Source organism: Natator depressus, chromosome 11 (genome assembly GCF_965152275.1).
Source record: "Natator depressus isolate rNatDep1 chromosome 11, rNatDep2.hap1, whole genome shotgun sequence".
In the NCBI taxonomy this organism is placed as follows: Eukaryota; Metazoa; Chordata; order Testudines; family Cheloniidae; genus Natator; species Natator depressus.
In genome coordinates, this window is record NC_134244.1 from 55255962 (window position 1) to 55275101 (window position 19140).

The window sequence follows — 19140 nt, forward strand, 5'->3', positions numbered from 1 at the left end:
GCCTTAACATGGACAGTGGCAAGGGGCCCCGTGGCAGGGGCAGTGGTGCCAATGGGCATCGTGGCTGCCGATGCCCTCCCAGACGGGAACCCGCTTGGTGGCCGGGGCATCCGAGGCTTCATTGGCCTCTCTATCTCGGCCGAGGAACAAATCAGCAGATCATGAGTCCATGAATCCAATGCACTGCTACAGACTAGGGACCGAATGGCTAGGCAGCAGTTCTGCAGAAAAGGACCTAGGGGTGACAGTGGACGAGAAGCTGGATATGAGTCAACAGTGTGCCCTTGTTGCCAAGAAGGCCAATGGCATTTTGGGATGTATAAGTAGGGGCATAGCGAGCAGATCGAGGGATGTGATCGTTCCCCTCTATTCGACACTGGTGAGGCCTCATCTGGAGTACTGTGTCCAGTTTTGGGCCCCACACTACAAGAAGGATGTGGATAAATTGGAGAGAGTCCAGCGAAGGGCAACAAAAATGATTAGGGGTCTAGAGCACATGACTTATGAAGAGAGGCTGAGGGAGCTGGGATTGTTTAGTCTGCAGAAGAGAAGAATGAGGGGGGATTTGATAGCTGCTTTCAACTACCTGAAAGGGGGTTCCAAAGAGGATGGCTCTAGACTGTTCTCAATGGTAGCAGATGACAGAACGAGGAGTAATGGTCTCAAGTTGCAATGGGGGAGGTTTAGATTGGATATTAGGAAAAACTTTTTCACTAAGAGGGTGGTGAAACACTGGAATGCGTTACCTAGGGAGGTGGTAGAATCTCCTTCCTTAGAGGTTTTTAAGGTCAGGCTTGACAAAGCCCTGGCTGGGATGATTTAACTGGGAATTGGTCCTGCTTCAAGCAGGGGGTTGGACTAGATGACCTTCTGGGGTCCCTTCCAACCCTGATATTCTATGATTCTATGAGTCATTGGATCTGCGCCCGGACTCTGACCTGGGGGTCAGTCCCCCCAGTACTGACCGAGGCCCACGGCTCTGTGCCGGCCTCCTCTCTGGCACTGGATGATACCATAACAGCACCGCCACCCTCTGCCCCGCAGGAAGATTTCAAGGCCCATCAAGACCTGCTAAAGCAGATGTCGTGCAGCTGCCAGCTGCAGGTCAAGGAGATGGAGGGCCCATCCGACTCCCTCCTTAATGTACTGTCTTCCTCGGCTCTGGGCCACCTGGCTCTACTCCTCCACCAAGGAGCAGCCAACATCTCCAACACCTTGTGGCAAACTCCCGCCTCTTTGGCCCTGATTTCCAGGAAGGCTGAGAGGAAGTACTTCGTGCCAGCCAAGAACCACGAGTACCTCTATTCTCACCTGGCACCTAACTCTGGTGGTGGAATTGGTGAACCACCAGAAGTGACAGGGCCAGCCCGCACCCACCTCCAAGAATAAAGACGCCAGGAAGAAATTTTGATAGGAAATTTTATTCCTCTTCAAGATTCCAGCTTAGGGTGGCCAATCATCAGGCCTTGCTGAGCCGATATGACTTTAACCTATGGGAGTCCCAGCCAAAGTTTGAACCACTCCTCCCGGAGCGGTACAGAAAGGACTTTAAGGCTCTAGTGAATGAGGGGGCGACGGCAGCTAAAGCAGCCCTTCATGCAGCATCGGACGCGGCCGATACATTAGCTCGCTCGATGGGTTCCACGATCTCTATGCACAGGGTGTCATGGCTCCTCCTGTCCGGGCTATTGGCGGCGGCCCAGTCCCTCATGCAGGACCTGCTGTTCGACGGGAAAGCCCTGTTCACAGAGCAGATGGACGTCAGGCTGCACGGGATGAAGGACTCCCGTATCACTTTGCAGACCTTGGGCCTCTACATCCCTACGGCTAAGGACAAAACCAAACCGCAAACGTCGGCTCAACTTGCAGGGAGCAGATACAAGCTCCCGTACAAGAGTCGGAGAGACCAAAAGCGCCGGCCTTAGCGACAGTTCTGCTTTGCCTCACAGCCCAGGCCCTCTCAGGGAAAGAGGCAGTTTTGACTATTTGCAGGGGGGCACCAGGGCAGTTGCCAGGGAAAAACCCCTATTAATAAAGTTTATGTTCTGTAACCGATTGTCTGCCTTTCAGGTGGCGTGGTCCCGCATAACATCGGACCAATGGGTCCTCAACACCATTTCCAAGGGCTACACGTTGCAGTTCAGTTCACCCCTGCCCTACCACCCCCAGTCCCTGGTAGGTCCTGTGGACCCTAGGGCAGGAGATGGAGCGACTACTGCACCTGGGGGCGGGTACCAGTAGAATTCCAGGGCAGGGGCTTCTACTCCTGATATTTCCTGTTCCCAAAGGTGAAAGGGGGTCTCAGGTCCATCCTGGACCTTCGGGATCTCAACCGGTTTATGGTCCGCTCCAAGTTCCGCATGGTGTCCCTGGCCTCTCTTATCCCCTCCGTGGACCCAGGGGTTTGGTACGCGGCCGTGGACCTTCAGGACGTGTATTTCCACATCCATATTTTTGAGGGGCACAGGCGCTTCCTCCGTTTCTTGGCGGTACTACATCACTACCAGTTTATGGTCCTCCCATTTGGCCTATCCACAGCATCCAGGGTTTTCATGAAGTGCATGGCGGTGGTAGCAGCCTACCTCAGACGGTAGGGGGTACAGATCTTTCCATACGTGGACGATTGGCTTCTCAAGGGCAACTCTCGGTCCCAGATAAGGGCGCATGTGGAACTGCTCCTGTCCACATGCGCTGATCTCAGCCTCGTGGTGAATGAGACCAAATCAGCGTTAGTTCCGGTGCAGCACATACAGTTCATAGGGGCTCTATTGGACTCCGTAAGGGCCACAGCCTCTCTCCCTCTGAGCAGGTTTGAGACCCTCAAAGATTTAATCGCCTCGGTGACGGCCTTTCCGGTGGCAACGGCAAGAGCATGCCTTCAGATCCTGGGGCACATGGCGGCATGCACATATGTGGTCCGCCATGCCAGGCTCCAAATGAGGCCCCTCCAGCTCTAGCTAGCCTCCAAGTTCTCCCAGGCCCTGGACGGGCTGGACAAGGTTCTCACAGTACCATCCCTGGTAGTTGCCTCCCTACAATGGTGGTCTTACCCAAGCAACATTCTGCAAGGAGTTCCTTTCTGGGAAGTGACCCCATCATTAGACCTGGTGTCTGATGTGTCAGACTTGGGCTGGGGAGCTCACACAGGGAACGTGCAAACTCAGGGGATGTGGTCAATCTCAGACCTGTCCCTCCATATTAATGTCAGGGAGCTCAGTGTGATACGGTTGGCATGTGTTGCTTTCAACATGCGCCTTTGCGGCAAGGTGGTCAGTCCTTACGGACAACATCACCACAATGTACTACATCAACAGGCAAGGCGGGACATGTTCCTCGGCCCTCTGCTGGGAAGCGCTGAGCCTATGGGAGTTCTGTATAGCCCACGATATCTCTTTGAGGGCTTTCCACCTACCAGGTGTCCATAATACACAAGCCGATCGCCTCAGCAGGTTTTTCTTCCCCTAGTACGAATGATCACTCCACTCAGAGGTCACTCACCGGCTCTTCGGAGAGTGGGGAGTTCCCCATGTAGACCTGTTCGCAATCCACCAGAGCCGGCGTTGCCCCCGGTTCTGCTCTGGGGAGGCTTGGGGAGGGGCGCAATCTCAGATGCCTTCCTCCTGCAGTGGTCAGGCCAGTCTTTCTATGCTTTCCCACCATTTCGCCTCATCAGCAAAGTCCTGCAAAAAATAAAAACAGATAAAGCACGTATCATCCTTATCGCCCCAGCGTGGGCCCGCCAACACTGGTATGGGACCCTCCTGGACCTGTTGGTGGCCCCTCCGAGGAGGTTGCCACTTAATCCGGACCTCCTCTCCCAGGACGGGGGCCACTTCCTCCATCTCAATCTGGCCGCTCTTCTACCTGACGGCGTGGCTGCTCAGTGGCTAGATGAGGTGGTGTTTGGAAGAAGTCAGGTGGGTCCTCATGGAGAGTAGGAATCCACACGCCGGATGTACCTGGCGAAGTGGTCCAGATTTTCCAGGTGGGCGGGGAGTCTCCCCATCGTCCGCACTGCTCCAGCTTATCCTCAACTACCTCCTGTCCCTTAGGACCCAAGGACTGGCACCCGCCTCTGTCAGGGTGCACTTGGCGGTCATATCGGCCTTCCACCGGCCAGTGCAAGGGCACTCAGTCTTCTCCCATACTATGACCGCCCACTTCCTGAGAGGCCTTGACCGCTCATTCCCATGTGCTAGATCCCCCATACCGTAATGGGACCTAAACCTGGTGGTGTCCCGCCTCACAGGACTTCCTTTTGAACCACTGGCCATGTGTTCCTGGTCTCACCTCTCGTGGAAGGTAGCCTTCCTTGTAGCAAACACGTTGGCCCAATGTGTCTCGGATCTCAGGGCCTGGACCTCGGAGCCCCCATCTACGGTTTCCATAGGGATAAAGTCCAGCTTTGCCCACATCCAGCATTTCTCCTGAAGGTGGTCTCCACCTTCCATATGGAACAGGACATCTTTCTTCCCGTCCTCTGTCCTAAGCCCCATTCCTCCAACGGGGAACGCCGCTTTCACACGCTCGGTGTGCATAGGGCACTAACCTTCTATCTGGATCGGACCAAGCCGTTCCGGAAATCCTCGCAACTTTTTGTTGCCTCAGCCGAGCGTGTGAAGGGGCAATCAGTTTCCACCCAGAGCCTTTCTCGCTGGATCACCTCGTGCATACACACGTGCTATGATCTGGCAGGGGTTCCGCCGCCACCGATCGTCAGGGCGCACTCAACAAAGGCTCAGGTCTCATCGGCTGCCTATGTAGCCCATGTCCCAATCTAAGACATCTGTAAGGTTGCCACTTGGTCCTCAGTTCACATGTTTACTTCGCATTATGCGATCGTCTCCCAAGCTAGAGATGACGCCGAGTTCAGCAGGGCAGTACTGCGTCCTGGGAACTCGTGAACTCCTACCCACCTCCAACATATATAGCTTGGAGTCACCTACTGTGGAATACACATGAGCAATCACTTGAAGAAGAAGGGACAGTTACCTGTTCCTTAACTGGTGTTCTTCGAGATGTGTTGCTCATGTCTATTCCACATCCTGCCCTCCTTCTCCTCTGTCGGAGTTGTCCGGCAAGAAGGAACCGAGGGTGGGGGAAGTGCGCAGCTCCCCTTATAACACGATATAGAGGCGCCACTCCAGGGGTCACAGCGGTGCTCCCCCCGTACGGATACTGCTAAGGGGAAAACTTCCGGCACCGGTGCACGTGGCAAGCACGCAACACCTACTGTGGAATAGACATGAGCAACACATCTCGAAGAACACCAGTTACGGAACAGGTAATTGTCTTTTATGAGAGACAGGTAAACATTTTTTTTGTTTTCATCAGACTGTAAACTCTGATTAAATTGTCAGTGGGAGATGTTTGCTACTTACTTTCAGTTTTAGGTCACTGTGAATAATCCCAAAAATTGCATTACATCGGACATGAAGTCTTCTTTTCTCATGGGGTGCATCAGTGTCACTTTTCACCCCAGAATTCACAAATAATATGTTTGACGAAAACAGAACTGTTGAAATAGAAATTAAGTCCGGGAATTCTGTTGTCCTGTATCTTTAGACACAGGTGATTTCTACTAAACCTAGCTTAAAAATAAAGCAACAAAAGGAGGTGCAAACCCCACCTCTCTACACCTATATTAGTGTTGGAGATAATTATAGTGTAGCAAATACTTAATACTGACATCACAGTAGGATACAAGGTTAATGTAACACATTTCGAGCCAGTAATGTATAAATCAGTGTGGATTTGTGTAATCTAGCCTTCTCCTGAAAATCTGTTTGACCATCACTCTCTTCCCTTCCCCGGTGGTACATTTTCCAACTTCAGATGCTGTAGCTCCCTCCTGGCACTAATGCCCGTTCATCGTCCTTCCGCACATGCGAAGTAGAATCTGTGAAGATGAGAGCGACGCTAATAAGCCCTGAGGGACTGGTCAAGAATGAACCTGCATTTCTTTTATTAAAAAGCCAGCACCCCGCTCTCTGAACATCACTGCTTTTGTACACACAAACCTGACGGACTTCACAACTGCACTCTAACTGGGAGGGCTGGCTTGGGATCCTTTCAGAGCTCTGTTAATGCCCCATATCAGCTAGTATGAGTCATGATTGCCTTTGAAATCAGATTTTAATCCAGGAAGTGGTACGTATTGTAGGCTATATAGTCATACACTGTTGCCCCTTCTCCCCTCAAAGAAAAGCCTCCAGTACATTTGCCACAATGATAGACACTTGAGTAGTTCCTTAGCTAGATTAGATAATATAACTGAGGGCAAATGCATCTATTCAGTCTCTTGTGAGATTATGACAATTAAAAACTTTCATTATTCTGTCTCAATTTCAGGTGACTTTGCCGTGCTGCTTAAAGCAGGTATGACAGTAAAGCAAGCCATTGTGTACAACCTCCTGTCTGCTATGATGGCTTACGTAGGGATGCTGATAGGCACAGCTGTTGGACAGTATGCCAATAATATCACTTTATGGATCTTTGCAATCACCGCGGGCATGTTCCTTTATGTTGCATTGGTAGATATGGTAAGATTATCATTTTGTATTGCCTTATTCTGCATGTATGAAATCTGTGACTTTAAATAACCCACAGTGTAACTTATTTTTTTGTGTTGCACAAAATAAAGCAAACCACCTACAGGCAACTCTCTAGACAGCCATTCGTACCTTGCCATCTCTTAAAAAGTATAGTATAGTAAATTCGTGGGGAAAACCTCCAGTGTTTTGCAGTGTCCCACTTGTTTGGGGTTTCATCTGACCAAATCCATTCACTCTCAGGGTTGCATGTTAAGATATAAAAACTTCTTTAATACCACTTGCTGCTCTCCCAGTGACAAAGTCACCCTTCTAGGCTATCCTTTGTTTTTTGCTGCTTTGTGAGGATGTGTTTGGATACTCTAAGGCAGTCCATGATTGATTTTAAGTGGAGATCAATCCTAAAACTGGTTTCAGAGTAGCAGCCGTATTAGTCTGTATTCGCAAAAAGAAAAGGAGTACTTGTGGCACCTTAGAGACTAACCAATTTATTTGAGCATAAGCTTTTGTGAGCTACAGCTCACTTCATTCAGATGCATACATTTGGTCTCAAACATATCCGTTTGGATGTTTAGAAAAGGTTGTTGGTAAATATGGCTATCAGGTTAATTCGTGACGAATGTCAAATTTAACAAATGTTGCTTCTTTGAGTGATGATTAAGGCTAAGGTTATGTCACGGAGGTCATAGATTCCATGGACCTCCATGACATTTTCTGCTTCATCCTAGGGCAGTGGGGCCGGAGCTGTCAGCTGGTGGGGGTAGCCCTCAGCTGCACAGGCTCTCTCCCCTTCCCACCATGCCGCAGGGCTCATTCTCTCACATACACCCCTCGGGCTTCAGTCATCCCCTGTCATGCGCCTCCCTTATTTTTAGTGAAAGTCAGGGACAGGCCACCAGCTTCCATAAAATTTTTTTTAATGCGACCTGTCCCTGACGTTTACTTAAAATAACCGTGACAAAATCTTAACTTCAGTGATGATTGATGTGCGTTCCACTTTTGGTGTGGAGTCTTTTGGCCCATGCCTGCACGCTAAGTGCCCTCGCACCTAAGAGCACAAAAGGGTGGAGCAAGGACAACCATCACTCAGATCTTTATTATTGCACATGGCTGAAAAATGTAACTGCTGTTAGTGTCCTTTACTCTAGAGCACCAGCATAGTGAGTTTGCTCAACTTCTAGCTAGAGCTGACTGTAGGCTAGTTTTAATACCATATTTTGATGGTTTTGTGGTTTTGGTTATTAAGCTAATTTGTTAGTCAGTCTCTCTTCTCCCCCCCCCCCCCCCCCACGCGATTTTTTTTGTCTTTGTTACCTGGTACCAGGTCTTCATCCTTTATGGCTGAACAAAAATCCCCCTGTTTTAAGTATTGTCCCTTATGCAAGATGGCTATATATCTTTTAATACTGGCCACTCAAAATGTTCATTTTGTTTAGGTGAGGGCACTTCACTAGCCAAATGTTCTATTTGTGGTTCATTTTCAAAACAAACTCAGAGTAAGAGACGCTCACGTAAACTGTTTCTCTGGATAAATCTAAGACCTGCTTCTGATCCAATACACAAGACTGACTCAGATCTGAGCAGTCTTCTTCTAAGAGTGCCCCAGCCACTACCAGTTCCCAGGCTCCAGCCTCTTCCTGTCAGTCCACAGAGGTTTCTGTTCCCGAATCCTTGTCTGACTGTGGGTGGGGCCTCATCATTGCTCTTCCAAAGAGCATAAGAATAGATCACTGAATAGGACCTTCTAAGAAAAAAGGGCAGAGATAGCCTTGCTTAGCCTTGTCTTAAGGGTTGCTCAAAGCCTGAATATGAATATGGTTTCCCATGGCACCCTAGTACCCATGTCGGTACCGACGTAAAAACAGCCCACAGCAGTCACCTACACTGATGCTGCAGTATTGTTTTTAAGGAGTTCAGCAACAGTGCTTTCTGTAGCAGTACGAGCTTCATCAGTATCATAGTCATTGACACTGTCTACTCCAGTCCTGAAGATTTCTAATTTATTTTCATCAGTACTGGCTGTATCAACACTGAGCTTTGTGGTACTGAGGGATTTGGTGGTGTCTGAATTTCCCGTGTCCTTTACTATCTTCAGCAGTTAGAATATCAAGCTCTGGCAGGCTGTTGGCACAGATTGTACGTACAACACCAGTGAGGGAGATCCCTAAACAAATCTTAGGGACTCCTACGAGGTCTGCTCCACTTCTTCTGCAGCAGGACTATTCATTCTCCATCAGTCTCAAACAAGAGCTGGGAGAGTCTGTTCTTGACAGGGAGTCCAAAGGTGCATGCACAATCAAAACAGGCATAGACATTATAAGGACTGGGGTTTCACCTGGTGTGTACACACACACACACACACATTTTGTAGACAACATGTCTGTGGCCCTCATTCCTGGTCCTACTAGGCTCCTAGGGCCTTCCTCACTTTAGAAGACCCATCTCCTCTATCCACTCCAGGGTAAGATTCCGCTCCCTTGTTGAGTCTGAGAGTTCAACCGCGTCAGTAACCTCAGGAGTTTCCTGCTCCACCGCCACAACTTCAGAGCCCTGAGAAACATCACCACCCTTCTGAACTTTCTCCAGCTGCCACTTCTTCATCTTCCCCTGATGAGGCTGTAGTGCTGTCTGCTCCATCACATCTAGAGTGCAAGACAGGCCAGGATCTACTCAGAAGAGTGGCCAAAACATTCTGGTAGAAGTAGTGTGTGAAAAATCACACAGGTTGTCCTCTTGCACACCAGCTGCAATGTAGACATACTCTAAAAGGGTCTTGAACCTGCTGTTTGTTTCTACAGTTGTTTGGGGGAGTGGGAGGGAGCAGGGATATGTGACAGAACTGTGAATATATAGAAAATAATGTCTTCTCTTCCAAGAACTCAGCTCCCATTTATTTGTGCTCATGAATGAGGAATGTATTTATCTTCTATGGCCACACAGCATTGCATTTTTCCTATATTTTAAACGAAGTGCTAGAATATAGTTTGGAGAATGAGTAGCCTTGAAAGTGGTTATGGATGTGGAATACCAGTGTTGTCTCTTTGTAGAAGTTGATTACAAAACTTGAATTATGGATGCTTCTTCCAGATAGTGCAGATGTGGAAGAGAGAATTGGCAGTAGCAGTTCCCACACAATTCTCTGATTAGGTTTTTGTATTACTTTGTGAACAGAACTCACTCGTAATGTAAATTCATTTCTTCAACAAATCTTGTCTGCTAACATGAATAGGAAGTTTGCGATCTTTCACAGTGTGAGACTGGGACTCTCTTCATTATGCTTCATGACCTAGGATATCCTGTAATAACGCCATAGTATGACTTATTGATAGCTGTTTGCTCAGCTGTCTAGCCTACTGCAGAACTAATTAATGAACGTTTTGGTCCAAAAAGTATTTTTTTTTAAAGAAATTTAAGGTCTCAACGCTTTTTAAAGTCACCAGATGCCTTGTGCTGTCTACTGCTACTAGGAGAGTGTTGTATAAGATGGGTGGGCAATATGCATGTCCGGTTAGAAGCCACAGGCTTGACAACATGTCACATTCTTTCCTGATACTTGTAGTGTATTCAGGTATTAAGAATAACCAATACACAGAAAAGCAGTGCCTACCATCATAAAGAATTTATAAATCGGAATTCCGGATCAGCAAGCTTGATTTCTCTGTGGATTACTTAAGTCTTCTAACTAGAAGACAATTCCTTTATTGTATTTTTCTCCTGCATTATGTATGAAAGTCTCTTCTTGAGGTAAGGAGTTCCTTGGATGGAGGAAAGAATTACATTTATTTTTCCTCATGCTCTTCTTGTGTAGGGATTTGAAATTGCATTATTAAAAAACTATTTCTTTGTGGTTGTGCTAGAAAGTGTCCCATTTAATTTCAGAGCTTCCAATGTTAAGTTCATGATTCTTTTAGATACAAGTGTTCAGTACTGTTTGGATTTCATCTCTAATGAGGCAAGTCAAGAAGATCCACATTTTTTTTTTTAATTGCTTACATGGAATTTCTCTTGAATTGACACAATTACATGTTGTTTCCTATTACTTTTATACTTTAGAGGTATTGATAAATAAATGTAATTAATTAGTCATACGTCACTGTTAAACTTGAGTAACAGCTTTGGATGCACTAATAAAAGTAGATTTATGGAATTTTCTGAGAACTCATAAGGGGAAAACTTATCTTTCCTACCAATAAGCTTGCAGTATGGCAAAAAATGTCAGAATTCATAAGCTCAATCTGTATAAAATCCTCAATATCAACAATGTATTTATATCAGTTTAATTACTGGGGCAATATACAAAGCATTTTTACACTTCCTTTGTAATAGAGGTGTTTACCTCAGAGAGTGTGTGGGTTTTCTTGAATAGAATTATTTAACTTTTAACTCAAAGGAACAAAACTCAAAGGAAGTAGGCATGGTTCCTATCCGAAGGGTATGTCTACACAAACTCTTAGGGTGCAGCAAGCTGGGGTGTTTCAAACCACAGTACATTAATGCACACTAGGGAAAATTTAGTGCACATCAGCAGGTCCATACAGACAGTCAGCGTGCAGCATGCTGCACTTATGTCCCAGCTTGCCACACAGTAAGAGTTTGTGTAGACGTGCAGTGAGGAGCTTACATTCAACATAAGCAAGCAACACAGTGGCCAGAACACTGCATTGGAATGCCCAAAGGAGGATGCTGTAGCTTACTAGTCTCTTTTTAAAAGTATAGAATTGGTTGGTGACAACGGTTTTATAAGATCAAGGTCAAGATCCGGTGGTGTTTTATTGACTACCTCTGGGCATGCTGCTACTCCAGTTCCACTTTATTTAGTTGATGATTTTTCTAACTGAATCTCGGTATTGCTATTACTAAGTACCTTGTTATGAGCTAGACAGTTATTGCACTTCCATCACAATATTTGTAAACTGTTGTAAAATGTTTCCTTTTTCAGCTTCCAGAAATGCTTCATGGAGATGGCGATAATGAAGAACATGGATATTGTCCAGTGGGGCAATTCATTCTCCAGAATTTAGGGTTGCTCCTTGGATTTGCTATCATGCTGGTGATTGCACTGTATGAAGATAAAATTGTGTTTGACATCCAGTTTTGACCATTTCCAGAAACTGCTGTGGTTCCAATGTTACTGTATGGCTTTGAGTCTGCACTGTTGTACTGTATGCACATTGCTCAGCGAAAAGGCAGTGGCTTGCACTACTACACGAGTACAGTCTGTTTGTTTCCGCATAGATTAACTTTTGCTGCTTGCTAACTAAAATAAGACGTGGTGCACATACTGTACCTTCCAAACTCAAGTGACAGACCTTAAGTCGGAAATGTTGCATATGAAAAGACAAAGTTGTGTGTGCTGTACGTGAAGCATTGTGCAACTGTTTACAACTCAGCATGCAGCGAAAGACCTAGTCTGTTCTGGAAATGTCTTTTCACGTTACAGTTGAACAGAATCCACGAAACTTTAAAGGTGAAATCCATCCCTCTGCAATGGGCCTGCACAAGGTCTTTGTGCTGTGTAATTCCCACGTAAGGCTTACATGCAATGTATACCTCATGCTGGCCCTCTGCACAATGGTGGATGTTACCCTCAGACAATTAAATGCTACACTTAGCACCTGACTGGAAAAACTGTGCTTTTTTAAACTTAAAAAAATCTGTTTAAAACATGTTGATATACACCTTAAACTGCATTTCATCGTTCTAAAGTTTGTGTTTAAGGAGGCAGACTGTTGCAATATGCACAGGCCTGTGTAATCGGCTGCAAAGAGCTCTTTCCATTGAGGATCCGTTTTCCTGATTAAGATTTATTTGATGTTAGCTCCTTGCTATTGGTAGGAAGATGAAGTAGAGTTAGTATTAACTTGGGGAAGTCCCTGATGTCAGAAGGTTAATGGGCTATTCCTGATTCTTTGCTTGAGAAGCTAAACATGCTGAATATTGGGCGCCAGTTAAAACCTAAACTACTGATAAATTGTGGCTGTGAGTTTGTGCAAACGCACCTCTAACAAACGATCCATAATGGAATTTCTCAGTTTTAACAGTTGAATTTATTTTGGGATTCAAATTTTGTCTCCTTTTTACAGTAATAGCTTCTGAAATCCAATGTACTGAACCCAGGTACAAAGATTATATTAAAAAAAAATAATGCCCTGTATATGTAGTACTGGTGGGTCATTTACAATGCTGTAATATCAGGTCTGAATGTATTACTTCCATGCCCTGGCATCAGAGTTTATAGCACCAGCCATTGCAGGCAATAGACTGTGTGCTAGAAGATTCCCATTTCCAGCATAAAGGAGTTAATATTTTTTAACATTTGTTAGATCTTAGGTATCTAGGGTATATAAATGCAGCTGTCATTAAATTACCGGTACGTGTGAGTTAGGAGGATAGGGTGAACCATCAAAATCCTTAAACTGATTCTAGCAGGTTACCTTTGCTTACTGCCAAGGTGCTTGTATTGCCAGATGTAAATTAGTTTCTTTTCTCCCCGGCTGTCCTAGTAAAATTGTGAATTTGTGTGATGTACAAGCCCTGTTAATTCTGCAGTCTGACTTGATAATCTAGGACCAATCCTAAGCATGGTGGTGGTCTTCTTTTAACTTGCTGTCCTAGTTTTCATTTTTATGGATGCCAGATAAGCTGTATTTTGCTGCACACTGTCAAGTTTTGTTTCAGGCTGCTTAGCATCAGTGTAGCTGCTAAAATTGCATTGGTTTAACATCTGAGTGAGCCAGTCAGCAGCGTCATTCTGGTTTAAAATTAATCTGTGTTCCTGTTCCTTTTTACTTTTGACCCTTCAGTGTAGTGATATAGTTGTTCCTTTTTCTCAGCCACTCCCTTCCCCCCCAGAACAGTCTGTACATTTTAAAGATATAAGTTGGCTCCTGCCAGTATTTGTTCCTAATGCAGTATCAAGGAACTTGCATATACAGTATTAAGTGTCCATTCTATGAAAGGTGTGGCTTCCTCAGTGAAGACATCAAAGTCAAGGGTACAATTGTGCAGTCCTTGGTGCACAACACACACTGAAGTCAGTGGGAATTTTGCACATAAAAACACTAGATCAGACCCTAATTAGCACAGACATCATCTCATTTAATGTTTAGAGTGGATTTTTGTAACAAATATGCTAGGTAAAATGTTCAAAAGCAACTAAATGACTTAGGAGTATAAAGATATGTCTACACTGCTGTTGTGTAGACACTTGCTACAGTGGTGGTTTTTCTGTCACTGGTAAATCAAGAGGCAGTGGTTAGGTCACCAGCAGAATTCTTTTGTCAAGCGAGCAGTGTCTATACCTGTGCTTAGACCCGTCTAACTACGTCTCTTATTTCACACCCCTGACCACTGTAGCTAGGTCGAGCTAAGTTTTAGGTGTAGAACAGGCTTTAGGAGTGTAAATGCCACTGAATTTCAGTGAGACGAAGGTCCAGCTACTCAAAGGTATTTAGGTGCCTAACTCCTATTGAAATCAATGGGAGTTAGGTCCCGATCCTCAAAGGTATCAAGGGGTTTAAGTGCCCAATTCACATTTGAAAATGGTACTAAGGTACTAACTTTCCAGAAGACCTTTTTCCCACTTGGAAAAACATGGTCATATTAAAAGCATTAGGTATTGCATTTTCCACTAAGAATGGAATTTGTTTCCTTGTTTGCTACTATTTATTGTGATTGTGAAGAGCAATATAACAGCTGTGGCTTCTTCTGTAGGTTTCCACCAGTGTTTAATTTCAAACCAATTCAATGTAGTTTTATGTCAAGTTACAGACTATCTGAATTTCAGTGTACTTGGCTTCAACATTCCATTCTGCTTGAATACAGTCTCATTTAACATGTATTCGTTGGAGGGCATAAATGTTACTTGTATATTACAATGCTGTCACTGTGTGACATCCCATATGAATTTTGATGTAGATCACATTGCACTCAATCAGCAGTGATTATGCTTAGAAAATACTGTAGTAGCTAGATGCAGTGTGAATTTTTTCCATTACAGTTTATAGTTTAAAAATGTGATTATGGTCCTACAAGATACTTGCTGAGCTATAAATCTTTTTTTGTTAAACTAAATCATTTAAATAATTTTTATAAAGCTGGGAATGATCAAATGCTGTTTTGTTCATTGTCAGCAGTGTTGTGTTCATTTTATGTATGTTCCTTATTTATAAGGAGCTTCAGAAAATAAAATTATTCAATGAGCAAACATACTGGTTGGTTTCATAAAGTTTTATGACACAGCTTTATTTTACATTTTAGTCTTTTTTAAATCTCTTGAAAGGCAGGAGTGTAATGGATTTATTTAAATATTTTGATTTCACTAGACAGTACTATTTAAAAATTGAAATGCCTCTTACACAAATGATTCATCTCAAAAATAAGCATCTACAAGTGTCCATGCTAAATTTAGGAATTAAGCTGGCATAATAGTGCCACACCCCGTCCAATCCAGTGTTGTTCCGGTTTATCCGAAGGAAGAATCATTGCTATCACGAAGTTGGTCGAATGTCCTGTTGTGGAGAGGGTTCCTCTTCTCTCACTGGTCTTGTACACTGGAGCAGTGTAACTTGGTCGTTGTGAAATGTCTGACCTCTTGCAAGGCTTTAACCACATCTATGAAAAGTACAGAATAAACCCTTTACCTGTCTGGATAAAGTTTGTAAGTCTTTACATTGGGTCACAACTCACTAAATACTTCCTAAACTTGTAGTTCACCAGTAACTTGTGCATAATCCAGAAAAGTGCTGAGTGCTCCTTCCCCTCCCTACAAAAAGTCCTCCCCTTAACTTCAGTATGAACTGTGGATGCTCAGTACTTCTGTCGCATACAAATTGCATGATCTGCTGCTCAAAATATTTTCAGTTCAATATATGTAAAAAAAAAAAATATATATATATATATATTGGTTGCCACACAGCCATGTGGTGACTGACTGAGGTAGCTCTGATGGCAAAAGTTTTTACTTAGAAGAAAAAAAAAAAAGTGTTGTTTTGTACTCCTTTAAAACATTATTGTGAGAAGCTAAGCCTGCCATGTTAGACTGTCATATGATTAGGTCTGGAGTGAAGAGTAGTCTAACACACACACTGACCGCAGGTACTGTATCATAGAGGATTTTCGGATAAGATTCTGCGAGCTTCTTAGTTTTTCTGTCCCAGCGAGCTCCATCCAGGAACAATCCTCGAATGTAGACCCCTGCAGAAAGTTATAAAAAGATGTTTGGGCACAGAAACCAAAACATACTAGAAGTCAGTGTGAAATTAGGTCCACTTTTTTTAATCATACACTGTTTAGATCATGCAGGAGGCTTTCGTGCAACTGAATAATACAGAAATCCGTGTGCCAGTTTTTTGACTCAGTATCTCTCAGGTGGTACAAAAGTTGAGACTGCCCATGTCCTCTGAGGGGGGTAGCCTTGCTATGTTGGAGTCCCTAGTAGGAATGGGGCTGACTTTTATGCCTCCTTCCTCATAATCCCTGATTACTTTGGACTCCAGCCACAGCCCTTGACCGTCCCTCCTTGTAGTTTGGCAATCTTCAGTTGGGTATGGTCTTTTTGGTTCCTCATTCTCCATGTTCACTTAATGTAGGTGTTTCTTAGTAACTATACTGTATCCAACTCTCTGAATGTTGGCTGGCACTTAATAGCTACTCAAAGATAAAACTCAAGCCAGGCAGGGGGCCTGTAACCTAAGCCCCACCATCCAGGGCTGAAGCCCTCATGCTCCAGCCCCAGGTGGTGGGGCTTGGGCTTCAACTTCAGCCCTGGGTCTCAGCAAGTGTAATCCAGCCCTGGTGACCCCATTAAAACAGGGTCACGATCCATGGCTGGGTTAGTGAAATGTTCTAAATACTGGGGCACAGAACTAAAGTAATAGGGTGAAATGAAGAACAGCAAAATTCAGGATAAATATCACTTGAGATCTGTTAGATAGTGGAAAAGTTTCTTAAGGCAAGTGGTAGATACTGGTAAAGCACTTGACCAGATCCTCATCTGGTGTAAACTGTCATAGCTCCACTGAGGATCTGCCCCAGTTAACATAACATATGGAACAATCCTGCTTCAGGAGGTCCACTGACCAGACACTAGATAAGCTGAATGGTCTTGCTGATATTTAATTTGTGATGTTCTACTAGAGTTATTCAAAAGGAATTTTGTTGAATGTTGTCATTTCTATGCCTTTAATGTGCAAGCCTCCACTGTGGCTTATATTTTCCAGGATTCTGTGCATTAAGTGCTTAATACCTGTTAATGCCAGGAATGTATCTACCTGTAACCCCTAAATAACACTTCCTACACCAGTGTAGGTGGCTAATAAAGTTGGTTTGTTTACCATCTTCAGGAGCATTTTTGTATTCCTTGTCCTCCAGCACTTCATAGTCAAACCCTAGTAGATCAATTGGAATGGTGTATTTTCTGGCATAGTTCTGCTGGGCACCGGTTAAGAAGGCTTGAGTGAAGAAAAATCCTGAAAGCCAAAAGACTGGTGGAGTTCCATGTTCATACCATAGCTACAGCAGAAAAACGAGAGAGGAAAAAATGTACCTTGAAATCATTAGGAGGCAAAAAGTAATTTAGGATAGTAGTAAAAGCCATATCACAAAAAGTTGTCTTTTTTTGCAGAAGCCAATGGTATTTTAGACAGCCAACAAAAACACTGTTTTAACGACCACGTTGTCCAAGATGCCACTGGCTACTGTTCCTCAAGTGGCTTTTAATGTGAGCATTAGTTTAGAATCACATAATCATAAAACATTTTAGTCAGTGTCAAATCACACTTTATGTGAACCAGCAACCTAGAGGGGAAGGCCTCCATAGTTTGTGGCTACTCTCCTCAGCCATCAAATTCCCAAGCAATTTTCTGTAAGTACAGTATTGGGTATTAGAAAGTGAGCATTAAAATGATTTCCTAACTTCAGCAATTCAGTGGAAAGGTCCATCAACAGTATTTTCTTCTTACGCTTTAATAAATGTAATACTGTTATTTATTAAACTTCACTGAATGCTGCAACACCGTGTGTGCCAGGAACAGTTGGCAGTTAAGAGGCCTTTAGAGAATCCACTGTGAGCACCAATATTGCCCATCTGTCAGGCAGGCATTTTAACAGACAGCAGCTATCTTAATGAGGGGTATGGTACATAACAAAGTGTAGTGGTTTATTATATGCACTGATGAGCAGACTGCTGTACACAACCATTGCAAACTAAACTCCTTATACATTCATTGTGCAAACATACATACTTGTGTGTTTCTATTCTCTTCTGGTATCACATGCCACCGAGAGAAAAATTTATATAGCAATCAAGAGCAGATTTGCCTAAACACAGTGTGCTCACCTGTAAGAACTTTAATCTGGTAAGAAAGTCATTCACATAGCTGCCAAGTGGTTTGAGGCTTGGGTAAGATTTATTCATCCACATGCCTGGAATTCTGCCTTTCAAGATGCTGCTTACCACTTCTTCTAGTTCAGAGGACATCACCACCAGTCCCTAAAGCAGATGTGGGGAAGGAAACAATTACCCTGCCCTGTCTGCTCAGACACCCCCCACCCCACCCCCACCCCCAAAAACCCTGTGCTCTTACTCCAACAGCTCTAATTCAAGTTTTAGCCACACCAGACTGGGAGAACCTAAAAACATAGGGATTGCCATACTGCGGCAGACCAGTGACCAGTAGCAGATGCGTCAGAGAGAGGTTCAAGACGCCCTTATAGAATAAATAGCCTGTAGGGAAAGATTCTTCCTAGAGTCCTGAAATGTGGGGGTTTATATCCCTTCCAATGCTCTACTGGGTTTGGCAAGCCTTACTATTGTTATTCTGGATGTTCTCCTTACCAATATAAATGTTCCCGCCCTTTCTGAATATTCAGAAGTGCCATACCTATGTCTGTGTGACTAAGAATTTCCGTTTTACTCACTTTAACTTCCTTTCAAATTTTTAAAGCCTTCTTGACCTTGTATTATGTGAATCCAAGTCCCCACTGCATCACCCCTATGCCTTTCATTATTTGACATGTATTTATCCTGTCCCTGCTGACTTGTCGCCTGTCTAAACTAAGGTTTGAAAAGGGATGCTGATACAGTTGAAAGTTACTATTGCTAAGGGCCCAAGGCAATGCAGGGCTGAGCACCCTCAACTCTCATTTTAGGTCAGAGCACTCAGCAGCTTGTGTGCGGTGCCTCCGTGTTCCTCTGCAACAATCCCAATTGCTGTTACACCCAAAACTAGCTTTAATTTTTCTTGCCACATTCACTAAATATTGATATGTGTTTTTAGACAAGATGTCACGCTTCCCAAACCCTTTGGCTTTCCCTATGGGATCCTGCAGTGAATTCATACTGACTGGGAGAAATCACATTCATGTCCATGGATAAAGTGACACTGGAACCTAAAATCCCATTTTCAAAAGTAACTTTGGGCCAGATATTCAAAGGTGCCATTGAGATTTTTCAAAACCACTAACCCGTATGTGCCAAAAGTCTCTTAGGCCCAGACGTTTCTGCTTGTAGACAGGAGCAAAGCCCCTAAGTGCTGCTGCAACTCCACAGCTGATCAGCACTCTTGCACAAGCTGAAGCCCTCGCCCAA

At 44.4% G+C, this 19140-nt stretch overlaps 2 protein-coding genes across 4 annotated transcripts in view; one reads left to right on the top strand and one right to left on the bottom strand.

Moving 5' to 3' along the window:
* The window catches only part of SLC39A10 (solute carrier family 39 member 10), a 78118-nt gene extending 64005 nt beyond the window's left edge, over positions 1 to 14113 (top strand). For all 3 annotated transcript variants that reach the window (XM_074967799.1, XM_074967798.1, XM_074967797.1), the window contains exons 9-10: positions 6352 to 6542; positions 11491 to 14113. In XM_074967799.1, coding sequence (XP_074823900.1) covers positions 6352 to 6542; positions 11491 to 11649 — 350 coding nt within the window. In that variant the 3' untranslated portion in view covers positions 11650 to 14113. The remainder of the gene's footprint in view (positions 1 to 6351; positions 6543 to 11490) is intronic.
* Positions 14114 to 14796: 683 nt separating this feature from the next.
* DNAH7 (dynein axonemal heavy chain 7) overlaps positions 14797 to 19140 on the bottom strand; it is a 312828-nt gene continuing 308484 nt past the window's right edge. The window contains exons 61-64 of the mRNA XM_074967796.1: positions 17890 to 18042; positions 16886 to 17063; positions 15643 to 15746; positions 14797 to 15164 (exon numbers count right to left, since the gene is read on the bottom strand). Coding sequence (XP_074823897.1) covers positions 14958 to 15164; positions 15643 to 15746; positions 16886 to 17063; positions 17890 to 18042 — 642 coding nt within the window. The 3' untranslated portion in view covers positions 14797 to 14957. The remainder of the gene's footprint in view (positions 15165 to 15642; positions 15747 to 16885; positions 17064 to 17889; positions 18043 to 19140) is intronic.